This window comes from Haliotis rubra, unplaced genomic scaffold (assembly GCF_003918875.1).
Source record: "Haliotis rubra isolate DU_JTF1 unplaced genomic scaffold, ASM391887v1 Scf261, whole genome shotgun sequence".
Classification (NCBI taxonomy): Eukaryota; Metazoa; Mollusca; class Gastropoda; order Lepetellida; family Haliotidae; genus Haliotis; species Haliotis rubra.
In genome coordinates this window covers 473,344-500,532 of record NW_025766681.1, presented here as the reverse complement: position 1 = coordinate 500,532, position 27,189 = coordinate 473,344, and the positions used below count along the sequence as shown (strand labels likewise).

Sequence of the window (27,189 nt, the reverse complement as noted above, 5' to 3'; positions counted from 1 at the left end):
GAAGATGGTGAAGATGATGAAGATGATGAAGATGATTAAGATGGTGAAGATGATGAAGATTATTAAGATGGTGAAGATGATGAAGATGATGAAGATGATTAAGATGGTGGAGATGATGAAGATGTCATTTAATACCCCGGATAATGGTGGATGAGTACTCAGTGGAATAGGGTCCGTAAGTAGGTCACGGCACTTCACGAGACATAGTACTTTCTGTGACAAATAACGTTTCGTACCTGTTCGAATGGTCTCATGGTTGTCAGTTGACAGTAAGGAGCTGATAATCATTGCATGAATAAAAAAAATCCGACCTAACCATCCCCAAATTAGCCAACTATCACGACTGTCAACAGCTGTGACAGCCAAGCATGGCTGTACTCTTGGTCCGGTCTAGTAGAGTCATATGTGGCGCTCGCGCAATTTGTACGCTTGTCACCGGAAATCTGGTAACGGAAGTAAGCTGGGCCCCGTTTCGCATATCGCAAGTTGGCGCGCGCAAAGGGAGTCGGGAACTAGCTCAGTACCGGAAGTAGCGCCTCGCGAGACTTACACGCCCGATACACGTAGTTCCTTGGACCCCTCCGCCAGTAGGATCACTAGAATGGGTTTCTCGTTTCCGTGTAGTACACGCGGTCCGTTAAGAAACCAGAAATGGGCTTTTCTAACCAGGATGGCAAATTTGTGTTAACAAGGTCAGCAGCAGTTTTGAAAGGGAGGTAACCCAGTTGATCATACAAAGGGAGACAATTCTGATCTATTTGCATAACACTGTCGAGACTGAGATCAAGCCTCCATCTATTCGCTGTTTCTGTGGAGTTTTTCCTTGTTGTACACAGCGGGCAGCTGTCAGGCAAACCGGCCCCTGTGATGTTGTGTACATAACTGGCTATATTTGGTGTTAATTGTAAATCTAAAAAGTCATATATCAACTCAGTCATTGATGTGGGATTCTCGATCAATTTTTCGTACAGCAGTATACCGACTCTTCCGGGGTAAAGTTTTGACAGTCTTACAGCATCTCTAACATCTCTCAGCACCATCCCACAGTGAGAGAAGGATGCTCTGACGTGGTGCTCTACCACATTCACCTTCCTCCAGCTGAGTTGCGAGAGTCGAATCCTGGACATGAGAGTTGCCCTTGGGTCTCTGACCAGGAGGATTATCTTCAGGTCCTTGTTCAGGTGGAGGATCTCCTCAGTAGCCTCCATCTTCATGCGGATGGTTTTGATTAAAGATATTTGTGATCCTTGACACTTTTCAATCAATTTGTTGAGACATTTTGATTCGAAATCGCGTATGGTTGTGTTATGGATGCAGTTGTTGTATTGAACTGTGGTTTTACTCTTGTCCATGTGGTGTTGGTGTAGGGTCAGGAGGTCCACGGACGCGAGGGAACACGAGAGAAATGCCTTCAAGATGTCAATTTTGTTTGAGTACTCTGTCTTCAGTGACAATAGACTGAAACAGACAAACACAGGTTTGATGTTGACTCACCTTCACGTTATATTGAGATACATTGATACTAGATATTCACTCAACTTGACGGCCTATCGAGATACATTGATGCTAGATATTCACTCACCTTCACGGTCTATTGAGATATATTGACGCTAGATATTCACTCACCTTCACGGTCTATTGAGATAAATTGATGCTTGATATTCACTCACCTTCACGGTCTATTGAAATATATTGATGCTAGATATTCACTGGCCTTCACGGTCTATTGAGATGTATTGATGCTAGATATTCACTCATCTTCACGGCTATTGAGATATATTGACGCTAGATATTCACTCACCTTCACGGTCTATTGAGATATATTGACGTTAGATATTCACTCACCTTCACGGTCTATTGAGATATATTGACGCTAGATATTCACTCACCTTCACGGTCTATTGAGATATATTGATGCTAGATATTCACTCACCTTCACGGTCTATTGAGATATATTGACGCTAGATATTCACTCACCTTCACGGTCTATCGAGATGTATTGATGCTAGATATTCACTCACCTTCACGGTCTATTGAGATATATTGATGCTAGATATTCACTCACCTTCACGGTCTATCGAGATGCATTGGTGCTAGATATTCACTCACCTTACGGTCTATCGAGATGTATTGATGCTAGATATTCACTCACATTTACAGTCTATCGAGATGCATTGGTGCTAGATATTCACTCACCTTACGGTCTATCGAAATATATTGATGCTAGATATTCACTCACCTTCACGGCCTATCGAGATGTATTGATGCTAGATATTCACTCACCTTCACGGCTTGTCAAGATGTACAGGTTCTGAGTATCAATTCACTGTGATGGCTTATCGAGATATACAGGTGCTAGGTATCAACTCACCATGGCGGCTTATCGAGATATACAGGTGCTAGGTATCAACTCACCATGGCGGCTTATCAAGATATACAGGTGCTAGGTATCAACTCACCATGGCGGCTTATCAAGATATACAGGTGCTAGGTATCAACTCACCATGGCGGCTTATCAAGATATACAGGTGCTAGGTATCAACTCACCATGGTGGCTTATCGAGATCTACAGGTGCTAGGTATCAACTCACCATGACGGCTTATCAAAATATACAGGTGCTAGTTATCAACTCACCATGACGGCTTATCGAGATCTACAGGTGCTAGGTATCAACTCACCATGACGGCTTATCAAGATATACAGGTGCTAGGTATCAACTCACCATGCCGGCTTATCGAGATCTACAGGTGCTAGGTATCAACTCACCATGACGGCTTATCAAGATATACAGGTGCTAGGTATCAACTCACCATGCCGGCTTATCAAGATCTACAGGTGCTAGGTATCAACTCACCATGGCGGCTTATCAAGATATACAGGTGCTAGGTATCAACTCACCATGGCGGCTTATCAAGATATACAGGTGCTAGTTATCAACTCACCATGACGGCTTATCAAAATATACAGTTGCTAAATGTCAACTCACCGTAAACGTATATCAAGATGTACAGGTTCCATATATCAACTCACCGTGACGGCTTATTAGATATACAGGTTCCAGGTGTCAACTCACCGTGACGGCTTATCGAGATACAGGTGCTAGGTATCAACTCACCATGGCGGCTTATCAAAATATACAGGTGCTAGGTATGAACTCACCATGGCGGCTTATCAAAATATACAGTTGCTAAATGTCAACTCACCGTAGCCGTATATCAAGATATACAGGTTCCATATATCAACTCACCGTGACGGCTTATTAGATATACAGGTTCCAGGTGTCAACTCACCGTGACGGCTTATCGAGATACAGGTGCTAGGTATCAACTCACCATGGCGGCTTATCAAAATATACAGGTGCTAGGTATGAACTCACCATGGCGGCTTATCAAAATATACAGTTGCTAAATGTCAACTCACCGTAGCCGTATATCAAGATATACAGGTTCCATATATCAACTCACCGTGACGGCTTATTAGATATACAGGTTCCAGGTGTCAACTCACCGTGACGGCTTATCGAGATACAGGTGCTAGGTATCAACTCACCATGGCGGCTTATCAAAATATACAGGTGCTAGGTATGAACTCACCATGGCGGCTTATCAAAATATACAGTTGCTAAATGTCAACTCACCGTAACCGTATATCAAGATATACAGGTTCCATATATCAACTCACCGTGACGGCTTATTATATATACAGGTTCCAGGTGTCAACTCACCGTGACGGCTTGTCCAGATATACAGGTGCCAGGTATCTTCCCCTGATTGTCTCAACAGAGAACAATGGTTCAAACACATAGAACACATCGGGCTGTTGCTGCACAATGTCAGCAGTCAATGTTGATCCACTGCGCATGTACGACAGAATTAAGACCTTCCGGGGCTGGGTCATCGTCCTGTCCTTCACCTTGACAGCTGTAAAACGATTCGGGTTCACGATTAATGCGCTTATATAGCCACGCGCATACTTACGTTAAAGACACATGCTCACAAGAAGATCAGTTCGTTTTGGTATTGTTTACATTTTAAATCTTAACTCACTCACTCATGCTGTAGCCTTTGCTCGGGCACTGACTACATAGTTACTGTGGGTGAGTGAGGTGAATTTTTCGCTGCCCTGATTGGTATTCCAGTTTCTACATCAGCCTTAGGTGATGCAACATAGCTTTGTACGTATGCGTGAGTATGTGTTATTTGTGTGCGCGCATGGGTGCCTGCGGACGTACATATGTATGCATTTTTGTTTGTTTTTGATTGCGTGTTTAACGCCGCACTCAGCAATGTTCCGGCTATATGACGGCGGTCTGTAAGTAATCTAACCAGGGTCAGACTATCCAGTGATTGACATCATGAGCACCTATCTACGTAGCTGACACACGATGACATGTATGAACAAACCAGTAAGCCTGACCACCCGATCCCATAAGCCGCCCCTACAACAAGCATGGATTGCTGGAGTCGAACCCGGATTTTCACTGGGGTAATTAGAACCGAACCTGCCACTTACATTGCGGGTGGTGATGTTGCAGTGTGTTGTTCACGAGGCTCATCCACAGGCACAGTATCGTCGACACACCCATCACCGAGAGCCAGCACAGGAACTGCCGCCTGTTTAACAACCGCCATTTTGTAAATACTGAAAATATAGAATCCCAATATATTATCATTTGATAACTTTTGATAGAGATATTTCAATTATCATATAAGACACAAAATGATAACCCATAAGGCTGTTTACCCAGGAAGCATTCCATTTCTCTAGATTCCTATGAAGTGTTGCTCAGGGCCTCCTTTCACGAAGCAACCGTTACTAAGGTTAACCTTAACTCCTATTCATTAACATTGCACTAAGGCTACCTTAGTGACTTACGATCGCCTTAGATTTTTTGTGAAAGGAGGACCTGTACAGTTGTATTTAAAGGGTCGATTCTGTCCCTTAAAGGCCATGGATGCTTCTCAGCCTCAGTTATCCTGGACTTTCAATCTTAAGGATGCCAATTAAAAGCTGATGTCTGTTAGCTCGTGCTTTTCGGTTTTGTTTTGTCTTACACAATTGTCTTAGTAAGTTATGATATGGCACACGACCAATCTGCAGGTATCTTCTCGGTCTGTCAAACACATTATCCGTTGTCCCTGCACTGCCCAGTACACCCACAGAACATGACTTCAATACCGGCCTGGGGCGGTGAGGTAGCCTAGTGGTTAAAACGTTGGCTCGTCACGCCGTAGACCCGGGTTCGATTCCCCACATGGGCACAATGTGTTTAGCCAATTTCTAGTGTCCCCCGCCGTGATATTGCTGGAATATTGCTAAAAGCGGCGTAAAACTAAACTCAGTCAGTCAGTCCGTTGTCCCTGCACTGCCCAGTACACACACAGAACATGACTTCAATACCGGCCTGGGGCGGTGGGGTAGCCTAGTGGTTTATGCGTTGGCTCGTCACACCGAAGACCCGGGTTTGATTCCCCACAGGGGCACAATGTGTGAAGCCCATTTCTGGTGCCCCCGCCGTGATGTTGCTGGAATATTACTAAAGGCGGCGTACTCATAATGTTGGCCTATGCAGACCTGTACGTGTGACCCTCTCCTATCAATCCCAGATGTGGGTTTGTGACGGCACTGCTAGAAATATTACACAAACATCGCAGTGGTAGTCACTAGAAGTTGTAATCATGTTGTGTACGACTCTCGGTGTTAAACAAGTGAGCCACTTGAGCATTCTGTAAGCTGATAGCCTTCAGAAAGACAGAGAAACGACGTCCCTGGTCGGTTGAGGCTATACATGTACAATCACATCGGTTTTTGTAAACTCACAGGACAAGCGTTCACCCTCAGACATTTCACTTGTCGGTGAATCCATTATGGGGACAAATAATCAGATATTCTGACGACGATGATTAGAAATTTAATCTACCTCTAAACATGATGCATAAACAGACAAAACCAAATGCGAAATAACAAAGACATCGTATCATACTAAACAGTGTCACAGGCGCTGAAGTCTGAAGTCAAATGTCGAGATTGAGACTATAGTCCGGTTGGCTCAAACGCGGACCGATGAATTGCAATCTAACTTGAAAACTAATAAACATAAAATACTCAATGAAACACTGATCATTATCAAAACGGCAGACCAACTCTGTGAGTATTTGGGGGAATTTATGTCCTAAAAATTAAAAAAGTTGTTTAACAATCTATCATTAAAATATTGACACAGTTCACTATTTGTTACGAGGGAGGAGTGCAGAGAAAGGGACAGCCAGGTGTGCGAGAAAGGATGGAGACGGCACAGCACAGGTTAATGAATCAATAACTTTGTCGGCACTTGTGCACGTGCTTCCCTAACCCCTGTCTGTCCCTTTCTCTGCACTCCTCCCTCGTAACAAAAGTGAACTGTGTCAATAGTTTAATGATAGTTTGTTAAACAACTTTTTAAATTTTAGGACATAAATTCTACAAACAAATCTCAGAGTGGGTCTGATGTTTTGATTATAATCAGCGTTTCATTGAGTGTTATATGTTTATTAGTTTTCGAAATAGATTGCAATTCATCGGTCCGCTTTTGAGCCAAACGGACTATGCATGACGTGAGCGATGTATATTTCTTTTAGCATACGTTTGATAGCTCGATAACCCATGTGCTCTCTGTTAGAGTGTTTCTCGGAACGTACAAACAATGGATATTATACTGGTTTAATATGTATTATAAACACCACCACGTGATGTAGTCCACGTGGCATCAGCAGCAGCTGCATCTAAACAAAGAGAAACGTATCCCATTCAAAGTCATCTTATGTAAAAGTATATATCTGGAAATAGGTAATGAAACCATATTGGGCTCAGAACAATCTAGACTTGCCAAATCATTCTGGACTTGATTTGGAATAATATCTTATTTATTCGCTATGGTCAGGAAGACAGACTGAAATACAGAATACACAGACATGTTGTTTGGCAACACTGGTATAGATAAGGGGGATGTGTTTATATATGTTCGTAACTGTCGGTTCGTGAAAGAGAATATATTTTCACAAAGCGAGTATTGTATGTTCTCTAGCTCTTTCATCAGTCGGGGGCGGTGGGGTAGCCTAGTGGTTAAAGCGTTGGCTCCTCACGCCGAGGATCCGGGTTCGATTCCTCACATGGGCACAATGTGTTAAGCCCATTTCTGGTGTCCCCCGCCGTGATATTGCTGGAATATTGCTAAAAGCGGCGTAAAACTAAACTCAGTCAGTCAGTCAGTCTTTCATCAGTCGACCGCCTCCGTGGTGTAGTGGTTAGAGCGTCCGCCAGGAGAGTGGAAGGTCGCGGGTTCGATCCCCGACCACGTCATACCAAAAGACGTAAAAATATGGTACTTGTTGGTCCCTGTCTGGCGCTCGGCATTAATGGGTACAACAAGGACTGGTCGGCTCGGAGTCAGTATAATGTGTCTGAGTGGGGTATTCATGCTTCACTGCGGCATGGTATCTAAGTGGGCTAGCACCTTTCATCAGTCACCCGTGAAGATCTAGGGTTAGAATTGATCTTCAGTAACCCATGCTTGTCGTGAGAGGCCGACTAACAGGATCGGGTGGTCAGGCACGCTGACTTGGTTGACACATACCATCGTATCCCGACTCCGTAGCTCAATGCTCATGCTGTTGATCACTGGATTGTCTAGTCCAGACTCGATTATTTACAGACCGCCACTATAAATTTAGCTGGAATATTGCTGAGTGCGGTGTAAAACTAAACTCACTCACTCACTGTTTCATCGATCAGTAATTCCTCTATTTTTTTTGTGGCTAAATACTTTATCGTTTCAAGAAACGTTTCTTTTTTGAAAAATGAACTGTGTTTACATCGATGTTTAAATCTTGAAATGCAGTTGTGGTTAAGTTGTCCCATTCCGAATAACGCTCCCGATCCATTAAGTCTGTGGTGTGTATACTATACCTACGTATACACCACGAATTATGTCAGTGTCAGAGAGAGGTATTTTGGCCCTCGGGGAAGAATGTGTTTTTAATGTGCAAGAAATTTTCTTAACACACGTGGCCCATTGCGTGGAGAATAGATTGTCGGCTGTTCCGGTGCAAATATGAATAGATTAAACTTCATGAGAAGAGTTTAACGGAGGTTAAAGGTGATAATTGTGTGGTCACCGATACTGGAAGATTAAATACTTCTCCCTCCCTCCCTCCCTCCCTCCCTCACTCACTCACTCACTCACTCACTCACTCACTCACTCACTCACCCACTCACCCACTCACTCACTCTCAGATAACATTAAACAGTTGATAATGTACACTTTAAGTTGAGATAAGTGGCGAGACACTCTCTGTCTCATGTCAAGGTAACCGATACAAAGCTAACCTGTGATTACAAAGTGTAATCCCAAATGCAAACACATGGTAAACATGACGCCTTCGTGCTACAGATGGCATGTTGGCGGAGACTCCAATATTTCTCACAACCATAAACGTCACCGTTAGATAACGTTTTTGTTACGAGTGTTTTACGAGGTTTCTAAAAAGCGTTTTGAAAATATAAATGTGGAAATAATAATGTGATCCAACGAGGACGACTGGCGTATTTATTACTCACGACATTGGACATTATTTACATTTATAGGTGAAAAAACGTTGTTTGTACACGAGGTGAGGATGAGTTCATCAGTTGGCATCAGGCCCGCAGGCTGACGTCACTAAGCAACCTCACAGAGAAATCCAACTAGTCGAAATATGTGGAGCTTACATGCCAGCCTAGTCACGTGACATTGTTTTAAGATCTATATTGATAATACTATAGTAATATGTAATATATTAAGATCTGGGTTAGAATTGGTCTTGGTGGGGGTGTGTGAGGGTGTGGGGGTGTGGGGGTGCGGGGATGTGGGGTGTGATGATGATGATTTTTATGGAGAAGCATGTACAATGTGAATGACCCCCTTACATTTATGTACAAAGTAAGTACCCCTCGTACACGTCATGTACAAAATCAATGATATTCCCCTATGTACAAAATTGCTCACTCCCTATTACATGTGTACAAACCTGATGACTCCCCACCCCCGCCCAGAAAAACGGGTGACCCCTCTTTAAATCATCATCACGCCCACCCACCACCAGCCATAACTTATGCACGGTACCTAAACTCACTCTCTCACTACTACTACTACTACTTCTACCAAACACATCATTTACATCCATTCAAAACACAACAATAAACCTATCGGGAATTGAGTGACACGGAATTATCGTCGAGTATGAACGTGTTGACTGCCCAAGGAAATTAGCATGACGAGTGCAAACAACGCGTAGTAAACGTCATTTCTCCGAAATAAATTCCTTGCAAAATCTCCTGGCTCAACAAATGTCAAGTGTTATGACAGATTACCCTCTTTTGAATAGGACAGTCGCGGCCCATCAGACAACAACAGCCAATAAAGTCGTGTGTCCGGATGAATAGGGGGCTCATTGTGAAAAGCCCAAGTCAGAATAACGACTGAGATTCACACAATGCTAGATGTAACATATGCTATACATGTATTTGGTATTTCACTTTCTTAGTAAAGCACAGATTCTAGTACATTTGGTTGTGTCCCACCCGGGATTCGAACCCAGACTCTCAGAGTCACACCTAATCGCCAGTTCACAAAGTCAGCCGCCTAACCCGCTCAGCCAGCGCCGCCTCCACTTCTTTGTGTGACGCACAGGGTGTGGGTTCGAACCCCGGATGGGACTCAACCCAACAAAAGACTAGAATCTGTACTTTACTAAGAAAGTGTAATCCCAAATATAACATATGTTACAATTGGCCACTTTCGAAATGGCATTGTGTAATCGTGACGCTGCGTTACTTTTTTACTGCTACGCTTCTCGAGGAAAGCCAGTAGGTCACAATTATCAACTACTGTAAATGCAAAAAATGAATACTTTACACTTTTTGTAGTGTATAACATTCAATACTATTTTTGTAATGACGGATCAGAGCTAATTTATTTACAAAGAATACAAGAAGTATAAGACAAAAAAAATTATGTATAGGTTAATCACCATTACAAGGTAGTTATTTAAATATACTCTGCGAGGATTTAGCCCGAGCAGAGTTTATTTAAATAACTACCGTAGTGAGGGTGATTAAACGGCTTACACCACGAGGGCATACATATTTAATACGCATGTGATGTATTAGACATGATGAAGATTATCAAAATGAGTACAATTTTATTGTTTTTAAATAGAAATAGTTGCCCTAGGGCAGTTATTCAGTTATGCTAATAATACACTTCCAAGAACAATGGACATAACTTTCCCTAGTGGTGTAAGGATGTCAACTTCTTCTTCAGAAGAAGTCGACATCCATAATATCTAAGTTCTATATGTCTCTCAAGAACCTCAATATTAGAAGTGTCATTTATTCATGTTCTTCCAAAATCTTCATTGTCAGAAGAAGTGGTAAAGCTGAAGAAATATCTCCCTTGTTCATCGTACTGTCACAGAGTGACGTCTTCTCCAAACTTCTTTAGTTGGTCATACAATAAACAGATTGCATTAAGAACTAAATCGTGACGTCTTCTCCAAACGTCTTTAGGTTGTCATACAATAAACAGACTGCATTAAGAAATACGTCGATCATTGATTATAAGTTCAGTATGATGGGTCAGGTCCCAGAAAGCAGGTTTATCCTACTCACGGCTGTACATACAGGAACAGTCGGAATAGATGTGAACATTATATAGTTTTAGACAACAATGGACAGAAAAAGAAACAACAGCATTGCTAATCGATGTCATGGCAAACACGGCCACGAGGATGACCAATTAAGGTTACTAAAGTGAAGTAATCTAAATTAACCTAGCAAGATGGATCTCAACACTTTACATTAGAAGTCAAAAAACTATAATCTTGAAAAATATTACCTTTTGAAAACAGAGTGCAATAAGGTTACTCTGTGACAATACCAACTTCGGAATACCCTCTGAAGAAGGTATTGTAACTCTAAAAGTGTAGGAAGAGCGAGGTTTATGCTTTGGTTTTATATGACGATATCAGGGCAACTGAGTGTATTAAACAGTCTCAGAATTGTTTAGATAACTTGATATCGAAAACATTCAGTTATGTAATTGTGTGTTTTGTACTTGCCAATGTGTGTTATATATTTCCTAATCTCAGAAAGCATATATATGTATATAACATTTTACTGTATCATATTTTTAGCATAAATAAAGGGATATCAGGATAATTAAACTGTTTGAGGTGGATATGTTATCACGGTTTGTTTGTACAAAGTTACTGTACTTTGTGTACAGAAGAGGCTAACCTTGAGTCTGTTTGTCTGGACCGCCATACAAACATTTCACACAAGTTTCATTAAACACGGCGACTCACGTTGTTCCAATATAGGCATGCTTATAAACATGACTAACTGTACATGTACTCTGTGTTGTTACTCTAATACAACAAATACAATATAAATTCGTTGACAGACGTAATGCCATGCACTTTGAAAGTCAAGAAGAGTCTGCGTTCAATGTCGGCCCCCTTTACGTATTAATACGTTTCCCATTTGTACTGTTTGCATAAGAACATAGCACATTATATTCATGTTTAATTGACAAGTTTCTTCTGTCAGCGGTCACGAATGCATACTGAAAAGAATTTTATCGATCAATACTTATTGTTATGTTTATATTATATGTTCGATTAACCAATATGGTTTTCCCGGCGAGCTCGCTGTTTGTGTGGACATGATGTAATTGATACGGGTACACGGTGTGATATATTTGCACAGACGTGTTGAACTCCGTATGAAATAACAAACCATACGTTTCTCGAATACTGAAAGGTCTTCTATTCAAAGCTGTTTTTACCCTACGTAAAATCTACAGCGTGATTTTTAACGGTCTACAAGTATGCCAAAGTACTTCCCGAGGCTACACGCGCAATGTCAATTTCAACTGTCAATCATACGCCAGGAACAAAGGTCTTATACAACGTCAGTGATACCTTCGAAAGTATCGGTCAGTCGAGACCTCCAGGCAAAATGGTAACAGAACGCTTCATTGCTAGACATAAACAGCACCTTCAATTCATTATCCACCCTCGAGTCAGATGACAGACCATCACTGTCAGACACAGATTTACTGTTATCTTTGTGAGTCTGTTAGACCTGACGCCATTGTCCTGATCAACATATGACGAGAACTGAATTACTTTGAAATGATCCCAGTACGACATGTCATATAATTGTGACGGTAACGTCAAATCTGAAAGTATTCAAGTTGAATGTATTCGTAACCATGATCATTCCTATTTTTCACGTCCCTCAGCTTTAGATCTAGAGAGCTATCCACTGAATTTTAATAATTTTTAAACACGAAACTGCAGTTTCTCAGCACACGCTACTCTAAAACGTAAATTTTAAGCGCATCTTTTAATAAAATTTAAATCTTGATGAAATATGTGATTAAGATGATTTTGAATGTTCAAGTCTTCCACAGTGAGATACATCAGTACTATAATCCAAATTATATTTATACACTGGCAGTTAATGGCATTTTACGATCATCGACCCTGTACACCAGAGTTGAAGCCTGTTAACCATTCGGCTTCAATCGGTTTATTCCGCTACCTCCTGAAACCTCGAACCTCGATGGTGAAGGAATCATGAATTCACTGTACACAGCGCGAAGTCAGATCCAGTCACATATGTATGTTGTTTTCATAATACGACACCCGTGAAGATCCGGGTTAGAATTGATCCTCAGTAACCTACCCATGCTTGTCGTATCAGGGCGACAAACAGGATCGGGTGGTCAGGCTCGCTGACTTTGTTGACACATGTTATCGTATCCCAATTGCGTAGATCGATGCCAAGTCAAATCATTGATTACACATAAGTCTCGTTTCCTGCTGAATGGGTTCCGTCCTATTGCGCAACTTAGTACACTAACCAGTCCAGCAGAAGTTTGAGACCAACTCGATCAACTGGATATATAGATATTAATCAGTATTATTTGATTCATCTAATCACTAGTATATTTCAACACTACGCTGTTTCTAGTCGTTGCAAACACGTCGTTCAGCGTGCTCTGTCGTACAGCGTGCTCTGACAAACGGAAATCTGGAAATTCACTAGAAATGTTTGGCGGTCTGGTACGGACTTGATATTATATCAATCACATTGTGCGTTACAGATCTACTCTGAATAAGCGCGGAAAACACATATCAGGTGTTATCAGTGAGCCAGATGACTTGTGAATCATTTTGCGACCACATCAACCTGGTGCAGTCTCTGACGTCTTAGTTAAGGTCATGCTGCCACACCTCGCGATAAAATATGGAAATACGATGTTATTAAAATTTGAAATTAAAATACGTTTAAAAATACCATTTTCTTATGAAACAAGGAATTGGAATTCAGTGTAACCATAGTTGTTTGTGATGTCTATTTTCACTTTCACACGAGAAAATTCGGATCGGCTGAAAGGTAGGTCATTGTCTGAATAGGTTAATGAGACTCAGGTTTCGGTTTGCATGCTGTTGATCACTGGATTGTCTGGTCCAGACTCCATTATTTACAGACCGCCGCCATAAGGCTGGAATGTTGAGTGCGGCGTAAAACTAAACTCACTCATCATAATATGACGGCTATGGGTTGAAACGGGTTATTTTATACTTAACGCGACTTAGGTTTGTACTTTTAAAGATGAAAGTAAACGGAACAGTTTGAGCTGTTGTTATTCATAGTCATGGACGTCCGCAGGTAGTGTCCCGTGAGAGTCCCGTGTTCGAAACTAGTTAAAATGGCTTCCTGCCGAGGTTTCGTATCGAATCGAGCTGAGTGTACCACACTCTGCAATCCTGTTTCATAGACGATTAACGGTTTTTAGAGTTAATGGTGTAGCCGCACGAATAATCCACTGAACGTTGCCATGGTTATGGCACTCCTAATTAGGACAAGCTCATACATATGTGCACAATCGATTTGCATTAAAAGAGTAATGACAGCTAAAATTCTGCCTGATAATCAGTAAATCTGCTAGGCCAGTGGTGCCTAATCCCAAAGTCAAACGTCCAGACGAGTCAGTTCCTAACACCCCATGACGGAACAGTATTTGACAAATTTAATGCGAGGAAATAAACGTATCATCCGAATCCCGCGTGTAAATTGGTTATTTGGTAGCCAAGTTTGTATTTGTTTTACAGGTCATGAAATAAAAGATGACTTGGGAGACTAGGAACAAATATGACAAAGGTATGTAAACATTGCTGCTGTGTTTTTCATATTTATAGGGCGGTGGGGTAGCCGAGTGGTTAAAGCGTTCGCTCGTCATGCTGAAGACCCGGGTTCGATTCCCCACATGGGCACAATGTGTAAAGCCCATTTCTGGTGTCCCCGCCATGATATTGCTGGAATATTGCTAAAGCGGCTTGAAACTAAACTCACTCACTCGTATTGATAACGTCTGAAATAATTGTAATTACTATTCATTTGTGACACAGGTTTAATGAAATGCCCTTGAAATCGTGTATAATCAGAATTCAATGTATCCCACATGTCCTATACCCTTCTAAATACTCGGTGATAGGTATGTGAATTGTATGTCTTCCATATATATTGATGGACCGCCTCCGTGGTGTAGTGGTTAGAACGTCCGCCCGGAGAGCGGAAGGTCGCGGGTCATACCAAAAGACGTTAAAATATGGTTCATATTGGTCCCTGTTTGGCGCTCGGCATTAATGGGTACAACAAGGACTGGTCGGCTCGGAGTCAGTATACTGTGTCTGAGTTGGGTATTCATGCTTCACTGCGGCATGGTATCTCAGTGGGCTAGCACTATAAAACCAGCTTCAGTCTGGGCTAGTACAAGCAGCCGCACATACACACACACACGCATGCACGTCGTCGTATGAGCGAAATATTCTCAAGCACGACGTTAAACCCAATTCCACCACCATATATATTGATAGAAATTAGCATGTATTTGAATGTATCGGTAGTATACTGCATTATATTAGAAGCAATGGCTCGTTAGCGGCAGCGTCCATTCAGTGGCGTAATGAGGTAGTTAGTAACAGATGTCATGGAGATCCACTATTCCTCAGACATTTCGTTTCCAGTGTAGGCTGAGTATCTATTGCATAGTGTTCATCGGTGCATTAGTACGCCTAGTACTGCATTGAACTGATATCGGTTTTAGACTAAGCAAAGCGTTACAGATAATATAGTGATATAAGTATGAAATATCGAAATATGTATTTGAAACGACTAAAAATGCAAAACGCCTGGGTACGGTCTACCACACATATATGAACCATTTTTTAAACAATCTCATGACAGCAGTTACATTATAAGCAAATGTAACTGTTTTAAGAAAATCCATATGAATATGTGTCCATCAACATACAAAATTCCAAGCCCCGCCATCTGCCATCCCCATAATATTATAGTCAATTCCAAATTTAATTTAGGGTTTTGATTTAAACTTCAGGCGGAAATTTTTATTTTTAATACTACTTTGTGTTTACATTGGTAAGAGGGGCGGCGGGGTTGCCCAGTGGTAAAAGCGTTCACTCGTCACGCCGAAGACCGAAGTTCGATTCCCCACATGGGTACAATGTGTGGAGCCCATTTCTGGTGTCCCCGCCATGATATTTGCTTTTCTCTGACTGTGATTAAATCCCCCAGAACTGCAAGAGTAAATATTTGATATAGCGATTGCTACAACAGTAGATCTGCTTGAAAGTAGGGGTCCCTTATTGGCGTTCTAAAGGCGCTGGGGAAGTTATGAACTATATTCCACAGTTTTCATATGTGTTCAAAACGTGTTGAGAATTTGGAAATTTGAGAACCTGGCATTTGCTATATAAGGCAATATTTATATGAATAAATTAGTCACTGTAACGTTCATAAGACTATTTAGATGTCCATTTTAGGTGAGGTGAGGTGAAATTGGGTTTAACGTCGTGCTTGAGAATATTTCGCTCATATGACGACGTGCATGCGTGTGTATGTGTATGTGCGGCTGCTTGTACTAGCCCAGACTGAAGCTGGTTTTACAGTGCTAGCCCACTAAGACACCATGCAGCAGTGAAGCATGAATACCCCACTCACGTCCTCGTCTTGGTAGCTGCGAGTTTTTTCATTCTTTTTGCCATCCTTTTGACACATTATACTGACTCCGAGCCGACCAGTCCTTGTTGTACCCATTAATGCCGAGCGCCAGGCAAGGACCAACAAGTACCATATTCTAACGTCTTTTGGTATGACGCGGTCGGGGATCGAACCCGCGACCTTCCGCTCTCCGGGCGGACGCTCTAACCACTACACCACGGAGGCGGTCCCATTTTAAGAACCACTAATGGTATTTAGAAGACCAATAGATAACACGCTACATACATGTAACCTACAAGACTCGTCACACACACGTGTCGGTTTACGTTGGAAATATCTTGATTGTATTTCCCCTAAATCATATTCCGTCCTACTTTCTTGGAGCTTGCCATATCTTGTGTATGTTTAAATTGGCTTGTCTGTTTGTTTCTTAACGCTGCACTCGGCAATATGCCATCTACATGTATGTGACAGCGGTCAGTAAATAATCGAGTATGGAGTGAGTGAGTATGGTTTTACGCCGCTTTTAGCAATATTTCAGCAATATCACGACGGGGACACCAGAAATGGGCTTCACATATTGTACCCATGAGGGGAATCGAACCCGGGTCTTCGGCGTGACGGGCCAACGCTTTAACCACTAGGCTACCCAACCGTACCCCCAACCCCCGCCGCCCCTCCCCCAATCTAGTCTGGACAATGCAAAGATTGACACAATGCGCCTCGCTTTTCGCATCGATCTACACAACTGGGATGAGAGGACATTCATCAACGGACTCAGCGAACCTGACCACCCGGTAATGTTAGTCCCCTCTTACGACCATCATGTGTTGCTGAAGACCAGCTCCTCCAATACGGATATTTACGCGTCCAACATGTTTGTAACCTTTGAGATAGCTTAATGAATATATGCCACCTTCAGTCTCATGATATAGAAAGAAGTCCGTGTTTGATTGGATGTGAGTCCCAAAGTTAACACAATGTATGACGACAATTACAGCTTGTCTTTGAATCACGCAGTACGTAGGGCATTTCGTCAAAGTGAATGAATGGGAATTGATCTCATAAATGAAGAGTGAGTGAGTGTGTTTAGTTTTACGGCGTTTTTAGCAATATTCCAGCAATATCAGGGAGGGGGACACCAGAAATGGACGTCACACATTTTACCCATATGGGGTATGGAACCGGATCATCTGCATGACGAGCGAACGCTTTAACCACTAAGCTGCCCCACCGCCTAAGCAGCATGTTCTATTTCTGTGCCATTACGACTGCACTTTCTGTGACAATGCCAGCTATTCCTCATGTATTTTTGACATTGAAGAAGTGTTTGTTTTCATGGCTGACTGACTGACTGAGTTTGGTTTTACGCCGCTTTTAGCAATATTCCAGCAACATCACGGCGGGGACACCAGAAATGGGCTTCACACATTGTGCCCATGTGGAGATTCGAATCCGGGTCTTCGGCGTGACGAGCCAACACTTTAACCATTAGGCTACCCCACCGCCCCTGTTTTCATGGAAAGAGAAAGGCTACCATAATGCTTTAGTATAACGACCCGTGAAGATCCGGGTTGGAATTGATCTTCAGCAACCCATGCTTGTCGTAAGAGGCGACTAACGGGATCGGGTGTCGAGTGTCATCGTATCCCACTTGCGTAAAACGATGCTCATGCTGCTGATCACTGGATTGTCTGGCCCAGGTTCGACTATTTACATACCGCCGCCATATAGCAGTATTCCAGCAACATCACGGCGGGGGACACCAGAAATGGAATGATGAGACAACAATGGGGGCATTTACCTAGCGAAATGACACTTTAGTATAACGTGTGTGAGCATAGATGCATGTGCACGTCCATGTACATTGTATGTGCACGTGCATATGTGATGTCGTGTTCATCTATTCTCCAGTCATCAGTGGGGTGGTGGAGACGGGAAAAAGGTGAGGTATCTATACGAAGTGTTAATGCATTGATAGTTCTCCAGCCATCCAGATAAACATTTGAAAACGCCACAAAGCATGTAACTTTGTGGTACAGATACGTATGAAGAATTTGAATTGCAGGAAAGTAGAACAACACTCTGCTTAAGTGCACATTATTTATGTAGCTTTTAGCAATTTGCGAACAGAAATATTGCAGTCTCCCGTGACCAGGAAATGTCCCTGCCCATCGGTCAGCACTCGTTAAATTAGACATCAGTGCTGGCTTCTTTGTGCTTGTGCTCATCACTAATTAGACCTTGACTGATTCCTGGCTTCCAGTTGTCTATTGTCATTTCGCTAGGTAAATGCCCCCATTGTTGTCTCATCATTCCATTTCTGGTGTCCCCCGCCGTGATGTTGCTGGAATATTGCTAAAAGCGGCGTACAAAACAAACTCAGTCAGTCAGTCAGTCAGTCTCATCATTCATGTCATCCACCTTACCACTACAGTCATAATCACCACTCTTGTTGTTTTCACAGGTACTTATACAGCTATTTGTCCCCGGGTTATTCATTCACCTAATAAAGGAGTAAGAATATGATCCGAAACGTCGTGTTCCTCAAAATAAAGAAGCTGACTTCCATAAATTCTCGCCAATATGTGTATCACTTCAAAATGCCGCTCAAAGAATCGGTTGGTCAGGCTCGCTGACTTGGTTGGCACATGGCATCGGTTTTTAATTGCGCAGATCGATGCTCATGCTGTTGATCACTGGATTGTTTGGTCCCGACTCGATTATTTACAGACCGCCGCCATATAGCTGGAATATTGCTGAGTGCGGCGTAAAACTAAACTCACTCGTTCACTCACTCACTCAAAGACAAGGTTTTTAGTTATTCACCGAATGCAGGAAACATGTATTCAAGAACTCCCGTCCATTGAACGCTACACAGATGCGAAACTCGTGCTTGTTGTAATGCTGTCGCCGGTTATAAAAACTCCAATAAACCGGAAGGGAGTAATAATATATAAACTACGAACACCAGTGTGAGTAACAACATTGAAGCAAACGCTTAACTATTAAACATTTTTCTCCTACTCACATTTGTCTAAAAAGCTATGTTTGACGATCAGTTGGATCTCAAGAAAAGCGGACGAGTCTATTGTATGGTAGGGAGCATGACCCTTGTTGTTTTGATAAGGGCCAGTAAATCCTCGAGGCGCTTCTTCAGGTGCAAAGCTGGTTCCCGGCTCCCTTTGCGCGCGCCAACTTGCGATATGACTTTACTAGACCGGACCAAGTGCGCAAACATGCTTGGCTGTCACTGACAGTCGTAACAGTTGGCTAATTTTAGGATGGTTAGATAGGAAATTTGTTATTCCTGCAAGGATTATCGTTTCCTTACTGTCAACTGACAACCATGAGACCATTCGAATAGGTATGAAACGCTGTTTGTAACCGGAAGTACTAAGGTCTCGCTAAGTGCCGTGACCTACTTACGGGCCCTATTAATCCGGTCCGTTCCGTATGACTTGTGGCCGTATGAGAAATGGGCGTATGACTTATGGGCTACAATCAACTGACAACGGGTTGAAGGGAAGTGATTAATCTTGTGACCTTATAGAAACCTGCCTGCTTGTATAACAATGAGTTTTTTATCGGTAGAAGCTTATTGAGGTCAAAGCCTTCGGCATTTGTGAAAATAAAACAATTTGAACCCAGTATTTCACACAATGGCACTGGTGATATGAACATACAAAACTGTTCAAATATGTACCCTTGATATCCGAAATGACACATAACATTTGGAAAATGAAAAATCCACCTAAGAATATTCTGATACTTTTCACTCTAGTAAACATAGAAAAGATTCCGAAATTCCAGCGCCTATTCCGGTTGAAAGGAATTCATTGAAAATACTCTATGATCAAGCATTTACTGAGATATCAACGTTTGAATTTATGCATGGAAGTGTCTGCAAATCCGACCACAGCATGCAGGTGCGTGTGCATGCAGCAATATACCATGAGCCTATCTTTCAAAGGTGCAGTTTCAAATGGAAGAAGGTGTCCAAAGATAGGAAATATCGGGAAAAGCATGCAAATCCGACCATAACATAAATGTCCTGCTGTATTTACGTCTATTTCAATGGTGTACTACACGGCGTTTGGCCCCGTGTAACTATTCGATCCAAACTGTCACTAAAACTAAAAGCACTTTTGTACAGGGCCCGAGAACTGAGTGTACCCAAACCATAAAAGCGATGATTATGCTTCGCTGACCCAGTCGACCGTACACATGAAATACATGACGCATTCCTGTCGCCATGGGAACGCTCGAGGCAATACCTACACGTTCCAAGGTCTACACAGAGTCACGCGTAATATTAGCAGCTATAATATAAAACGTCATTAAAAATAAAATAGTTTCGATCATATTCCAAAAACAGAGAGTAAAAGAAATTAGCAGTTATTTTGGATCATTGGAAATCAGCTATGACCAATCATATAAGGATATGTTTTAGGAGAGTAAAGATGGCTGACTTCTCAAGGAGCGAGCGATATACAGGGGAATGAAGGAGGATAGATTTATGGATGCCAGGCTTTGTTTTATGTGGACCACGACGTCTGGGAGTGATTCTTACGCTTTCATATATAGACATTTAGCTCATACACCACCTGTTGAAAGGACTATGAATACATTGAAAAACGTCCAGTTCCTCATGACACAAAAGTTAACACATTTCAATTGTCCTGGATGAGTATCGCTTCTGAATACCATTCAAAGATTATATACAAGAGTCACTGGATATTCTAATGTCATACACTGTCAAAAAAAAGTATACATGTACACTATGTGAGAATAGAACTGTGTTTGATGTATCTAGTTCTTTTCATATTTCATGATTATATATGATGTGAAGCTTGTGAGAAGATGTGCATGTGATATACGTGGCAACAATTCATATATTTCAATAATTATATTTCAAAGTTTTAACGCTTCAATACATATAGGAAATATGCCCTTCATTCTATTCAAATGCAACGTGTTATTAAACTTGATCAAATTCTTTAACCATCTGTGTATAGTATACAGTTTCAATTCAATAATTTCCAGATGTTTAACAACGATTTCAACATTTGTTAAAATTTAACTCGAAAGCATTTATCTGGCTTTACACACAGTACAATGGCCGTTTCACATATGCTCTGCAGATGGTACGTCCTACTTGAGTGTGACATAATGATGAATATATAGGTACACCAAACGCCCTGTGTACATCTATTAAGAGCGGAAAACAACAGAGAGCGTGTTCGTCATCTGTCACTGGGCCGTGTGACCGTGTCAGTCAAGAGACAGGTGACAGGGCGTACACAGGTGGTCGTCCACATACTGCCCTCCCCAAAACACTCACAGTTATATAACAGAGAAACGATGTGTTCACTGTAGATTCATTCATTCCCCGTTGGCTTCCTCTTGTGGGACACCTCATACCGAACACCTGGTGTCCCCGCAAACACTTGCAGCAGCCCCATACCTTACACTGACACCTCAAGTCCCTGCCGCCTACCTGCTATCATGGGTACGAGTCTCGATTCGTCATGATAATGATTCAAGATTTCTTGAAACCCATAAACAGGGTATGGTGCTGGCAACGTGGTTAACATATGAGAACTCCAACTACGACAAAGACGACTACTACAACGACTAGAGCAAACACTGCCTCTTTTTCTTCTTCTACTACTACTTCCACAACCACCATCACCGCCACTACTACTATCGATGGTGCTTCTTCTTCTTCTTCTTCTGCTGCTGCTGCTACTACTACTACTACTACTACTACTACTACTACTACTACTACTACTACTACCACCTCTTCTACAACAACTACCCGTGAAGGTCCGGATTTGTATATTGATCTTCAGTAACCCATGCTTGTCGTAAGAGGCAACTAACGGGATCGGGTGGTCAGGCTCGCTGACTTGGTTGACACCTGTCATCGGTTCCCAATTGCGCAGGTCGATGCTCATGCTGTTAATCACTGGATTGTCTGGTCCAGACTCGATTATTTACAGACCGCCGCCATAAGGCTGGAATATTGCTGAGTGTGGCGTAAACCTAAACTCACTCACTCATTATTACTACAACTACTACTATTACCACTACTACTCTATATTACCACTACTACTGCTACTACTACTACTACTACTACTACTACTACTACTACTACTACTACTACAACTACAGCTACTACTACTACTACTACTACTACTACTACTACTACTTCTACAACAACCACCCGTCACTACTACCAGTGTTCTACAAAGTTAAAACTATTGCTGTGACTTTTTAACCATACACTACTACTTACTGGCATGAGTCCATTTCCTTTTTTGAAACTTTCAATCCAGGTGAGGCCAACAAGACTGACTGACTGACTGAGTTTGGTTTTACGCCGCTTTTAGCAATATTCCAGCAACATCACGGCGGGGGACACCAGAAATGGGCTTCACACATTGTACCATGTGGGGATTCGAACCCGGGTCCTCGGCGTGATGAGCGAACGCTTTAACCATTAGGCTACCCCACTGCCCCGAGGCCAACAAGGGAAACCATTTTGCACACATTGATCAAACAGCTAACATAAATAAGAATTGGAAAAATATGAATAAGTAATAAACTATAAATGAACCCAGTCTCAATGTTCATTGACAATTCAACTGAACATTTCAATACTGATTGAACAGTTTTCAACCTGAAACTGAAAACAACTGGACACTTGAACAATGAACAGCGATCCTTATGATTATGATCAGTCTGACAGTGACTAATACATTTATGTTGTCGGATTGTGTTTCGGGGTAATGACATGTTTTACAACTGTTGTTTACGAATGTTTAAGCGTCCGAAAGCCAATAACATGAGGATACCTCTAATGTTGGTTCGAAATTCTCAACCTGAACTTAGCAGTACCCCATTGTTTATCTGCTGGGTAATGCACATCTTACAATTTGCTACTTGTTTGAATGATAGCCACTGGCAAAATTGGAACCACATATTTAAAAAAACAAAACACGTGAACATTGCTTTTTCTCGAAAAGTAAAATGTAAGACGTTCAGGCTGATATCAGCGTTTTACAGCCAGTGTAGTCCCCCATGGCAACAAAAGTGTGAAACGGCAACATGCAACGTGACTGCTTCACTCAACCGACCTGTCGCCACTAAATTTACTAAGCGCCTACTACTACCTAGCAGTTCTGCTGAGTGCATATATACATATATACGCCCAGAGTGAGTGAGTGGGTTTCAATTTAAGGTCATATCGGCAGTATTTCAGCCATATCGTGACGAGAATTTGAATATATACAATAAAGAAGTTCACATCCATAATTTTTTGTCTTATACTTAAATACCAACTTCTATATGCCTCTAAAGAATCTTATATATAACCCTTTGAACTTTAGCAAACATCAATAAAACGATTAGAGGTCTGTCAGACCTGTCTTTACGTTGTGTGGTATATCAGGTTCATGGTTCACAGTCAGTCAGTCAACAACTGAACTTTGTATACGGGATAATTGTCTGTATCTACTGACAATTGAGATACAACCCACAGTAAAAAGAAGAACTATGCACATGGATTTCAACGCACATGAGCTTGAAGAACACGGAGACAATGGACAAGCATTTCTCTAATTAGCTGATAAAAATCATAATATCAAAAATGAAATAGTTATTTTAAAAGATTACTGGATAATAAAAAATAGCCCTATTTATTAACGATAGGAAAGTGTTATACTAACAAGTCGTGAGGTTTGAGGTCTATTTTCCAATACGTGAGTCCCCGAACACACTCGTCTGTAGTTACTCCAATGTCAACAGTGCTATGGATTTTTAGTAAACTGTATAGTAAATACACGCCAACAGCTGGGAGACCAAAAAACCTACCTTTGTGTGTCATGATCGTGGAAGTATATGAAAGACCTTGACTTGATATGTGAGTATTGCCATGTTCCTCCTGGCCGCGACCGTGCCCGTCCGACTGTCAGGCTCTACGGCAAGTTTATGAGGACATCAACTGTCAGCTTATACACCGTCCGCTGGCCCGGAAACACATAGGACGGAGTGAATGGGAGACACGTGGTGCTAATGGGCTGGGTGGGGCGACGGAGGAGGAGATGGTAGATACAGTGGAGGAGATATTGGGGGAGAAACTGGATGAGATGGGGAAGGGGATGGAAGATGTAACGGTGGATGACATGGTGTGGGAAATGTGGATGAGATGGAGGATGAGACTGTGGAGATCATATAGATGATGGTACAGGATACGTTGGAAGAGACATGGCAGGAGGTTGAGGAGATGATGAAGACAGTGTTGGAAATAGTGGAGGAGACGGTGAAGTGATATAAAGAGGGCGAAGGAGACAATCGAGATAGTAGACGTGTGGAGGATGGAGTAATGGACGTGGTGAGGGAGAGTATGGAGGAGACAGTGCAGGGAATAGTGGAGGAGATGGTGCAGGGAATAGTGGAGGACAATAGGGTATAGTGGAGGAGATGGTACAGAGAATAGTGGAGGAGATGGTGCAGGGAATAGTGGAGGAGATGATTGAGGGGTTGTCGAGGAGGTGGTGGGGGGCTGTGGAGGAGATGGTGGAGGGTTGTGAAGGAGGCGGTGGAGGGGTTGTGGAGGAGATGCTGGAGTGGGTTGTGGAGGAGATGGTGGAGGGGTTGTGGAAGAGATGCTGGAGGGTTGTGGAGGAGATGCTGGAAGGGTTGTGGAGGAGATGGTTGAGGGTTGTGGAGGAGGTGGTGGGGTTGTGGAGGAGATGCTGGAGGGGTTGTGGAGGAGATGGTGGAGGGTTGTGAAGTAGATGGTGGAGGGTTGTGGTGGGGTTGTGGAGGAGATGGTGGAGGGTTGTGGAGGAGATGGTGGAGGGTTGTGAAGTAGATGGTGGGGGGTTGTGGAAGAGGTGGTGGGGTTGTGGAGGAGATGCTGGAGGGGTTGTGGAGGAGATGGTGGAGGGTTGTGAAGTAGATGGTGGAGGGGTTGTGGAGGAGGAGAAGGGGGTTGTGGAGGAGATGGTGGAGGGAGTTGTGAAGGAGATGACGGAGAGGGTTGTGGAGGAGATGGTGGGGGGTTGTTGCGGAGACGGTGGAGGGGTTGTGGAGGTGATAATGGAAGAGACAGAGGAGGGAATGGTGATGGAGTCTTTGGAGTAGATGTGTTCCAGATGTTGGAAGAGACGGTGGAGGAGATAACATCTTTAAGTGGTATTTAGAAGCTGGTATGATGAAGAGGAACACTTTTATGGATAGACAACTTCTTTATTTTAATAGTTGTGAAGTTGTCTGTCCATAAAAAGTGTTCCTCTTCGGCGAAGGAGATGGTGTGACCGGGAGGCACAGTGGAGTAGGTTCTAGACCAGAGTGAATATGGTGAAGGAAATTGCGGAGCGACGGTAACTGTAGTTAAATCGCCGTTCCAACGAGACGTCCACGTCACCGTCTTGGCCACGCAGTTGACTATTCAAACTGAATCATGGAATATCTTCCTGCATAGTTACACTTACACGTCGACATATTAATGCAACCACACATGTTTATTTGCGGGGCGTGTATCTGATTACTACAAACAGTGGCCGGCATTTTGGATGCCACATCATTGATGGCAAGGTACGGGAGAGTGCATACTGTCGCAGAGCAGTAAGCCTGTTTATATAGTGTAAGGAAGTGTTGCGCAACCTATACGTACATCCACCATGGAGAACGGCCGCCGACAACCACTCTGTACGTCCAGCTTGTACAACAACCACCTACAACCACGATATGAATTACCATTAGGTACAACCGTCCAAGCATTATGTACACATGCATGACTTTCATAATGGACATGTGCGGAAATAGGTAAGCACAGAGCGGCACTTCCAGCTGCCAGAAGAAGATCTATTGCAAGCAAGCTGTTCATGTTTGCCGTTTGTCAGTAACATCTGGGTACCATGTAAAGCCATTAGGTACATATACGAGCACTATGAACAACTACTATCTACAATCACCACGTACAACAACCCACAACCTACTACGTACAACCACTATGTGCAAGGACCATGTGCAACCACTATGTGCAAGGACCATGTACAACCACTATGTGCAAGGACCATGTACAACCACTATGTGCAAGGACCATGTACAACCACTATGTGCAAGGACCATGTACAACCACTATGTGCAAGGACCATGTACAACCACTATGTGCAAGGACCATGTGCAACCACTATGTGGAAGGACTATGAACAACCACTATGTGCAAGGACCATATGCAACCACTATGTGCAAGGACCATGTGCAACCACTATGTGCAAGGACCATGTACAACCACTATGTGCAAGGACCATGTACAACCACTATGTGCAAGGACCATATACAACCACTATGTGCAAGGACCATGTACAACCACTATGTGCAAGGACCATATACAACCACTATGTGCAAGGACCATATACAACCACTATGTGCAAGGACCATATACAACCACTATGTGCAAGGACCATATACAACCACTATGTGCAAGGACCATGTACAACCACTATGTGCAATGACCATGTACAACCACAGTATACAAGCGTTATATCTAACCGCAACTAATATGTTCAATCACGTACAATCAACATGTGCAGCCATTATGTACAATCACCATGTACAACCGCCATGTACAACCATTATTTACAACGATCATGTGGAGCCACTATGTACAACCATATGTACAATCACCATATGCAACCATTATGTACAACCACCATGTATGACCGTTGTATACAACCATATGTACAATCACCATGTGTTACCATTATTTATACCCGCCACGTACAGCTGCCATATACAACCATTGTGTATAACCACCGTGTATAACCATCTGCGCAATCAACATGCACAACCAACGTGTACAGTTATTATGTATAACGACTTCCTGCAACAACAATGTACAATCATCAACATCCATTCATAAGAAGCACCATGTACAAGCACCATGTGCAACTTCTATTCACAAGCACCATGTACAACCATTATTTACAATCAACATGTGCAACCACTATTAACGAGCACCATGTGCATCCTCTACTTACCACTATCATGTGCAACCACCGTTT

General features: G+C 42.5%; 1 protein-coding gene across 1 annotated transcript; it reads right to left on the bottom strand.

Moving 5' to 3' along the window:
* LOC124280169 (carbohydrate sulfotransferase 1-like) lies at positions 1-24,129 on the bottom strand. Its single transcript, XM_046716066.1, has 4 exons — positions 23,990-24,129; positions 4,514-4,642; positions 3,726-3,921; positions 1-1,458 (listed from the first exon to the last, which is right to left on the bottom strand). The coding sequence occupies exons 1-4, from the start codon at positions 24,000-24,002 to the stop codon at positions 597-599; spliced, it is 1,200 nt and encodes a 399-aa protein (XP_046572022.1). The 5' UTR covers positions 24,003-24,129; the 3' UTR covers positions 1-596.
* Positions 24,130-27,189: the final 3,060 nt, after the last annotated feature.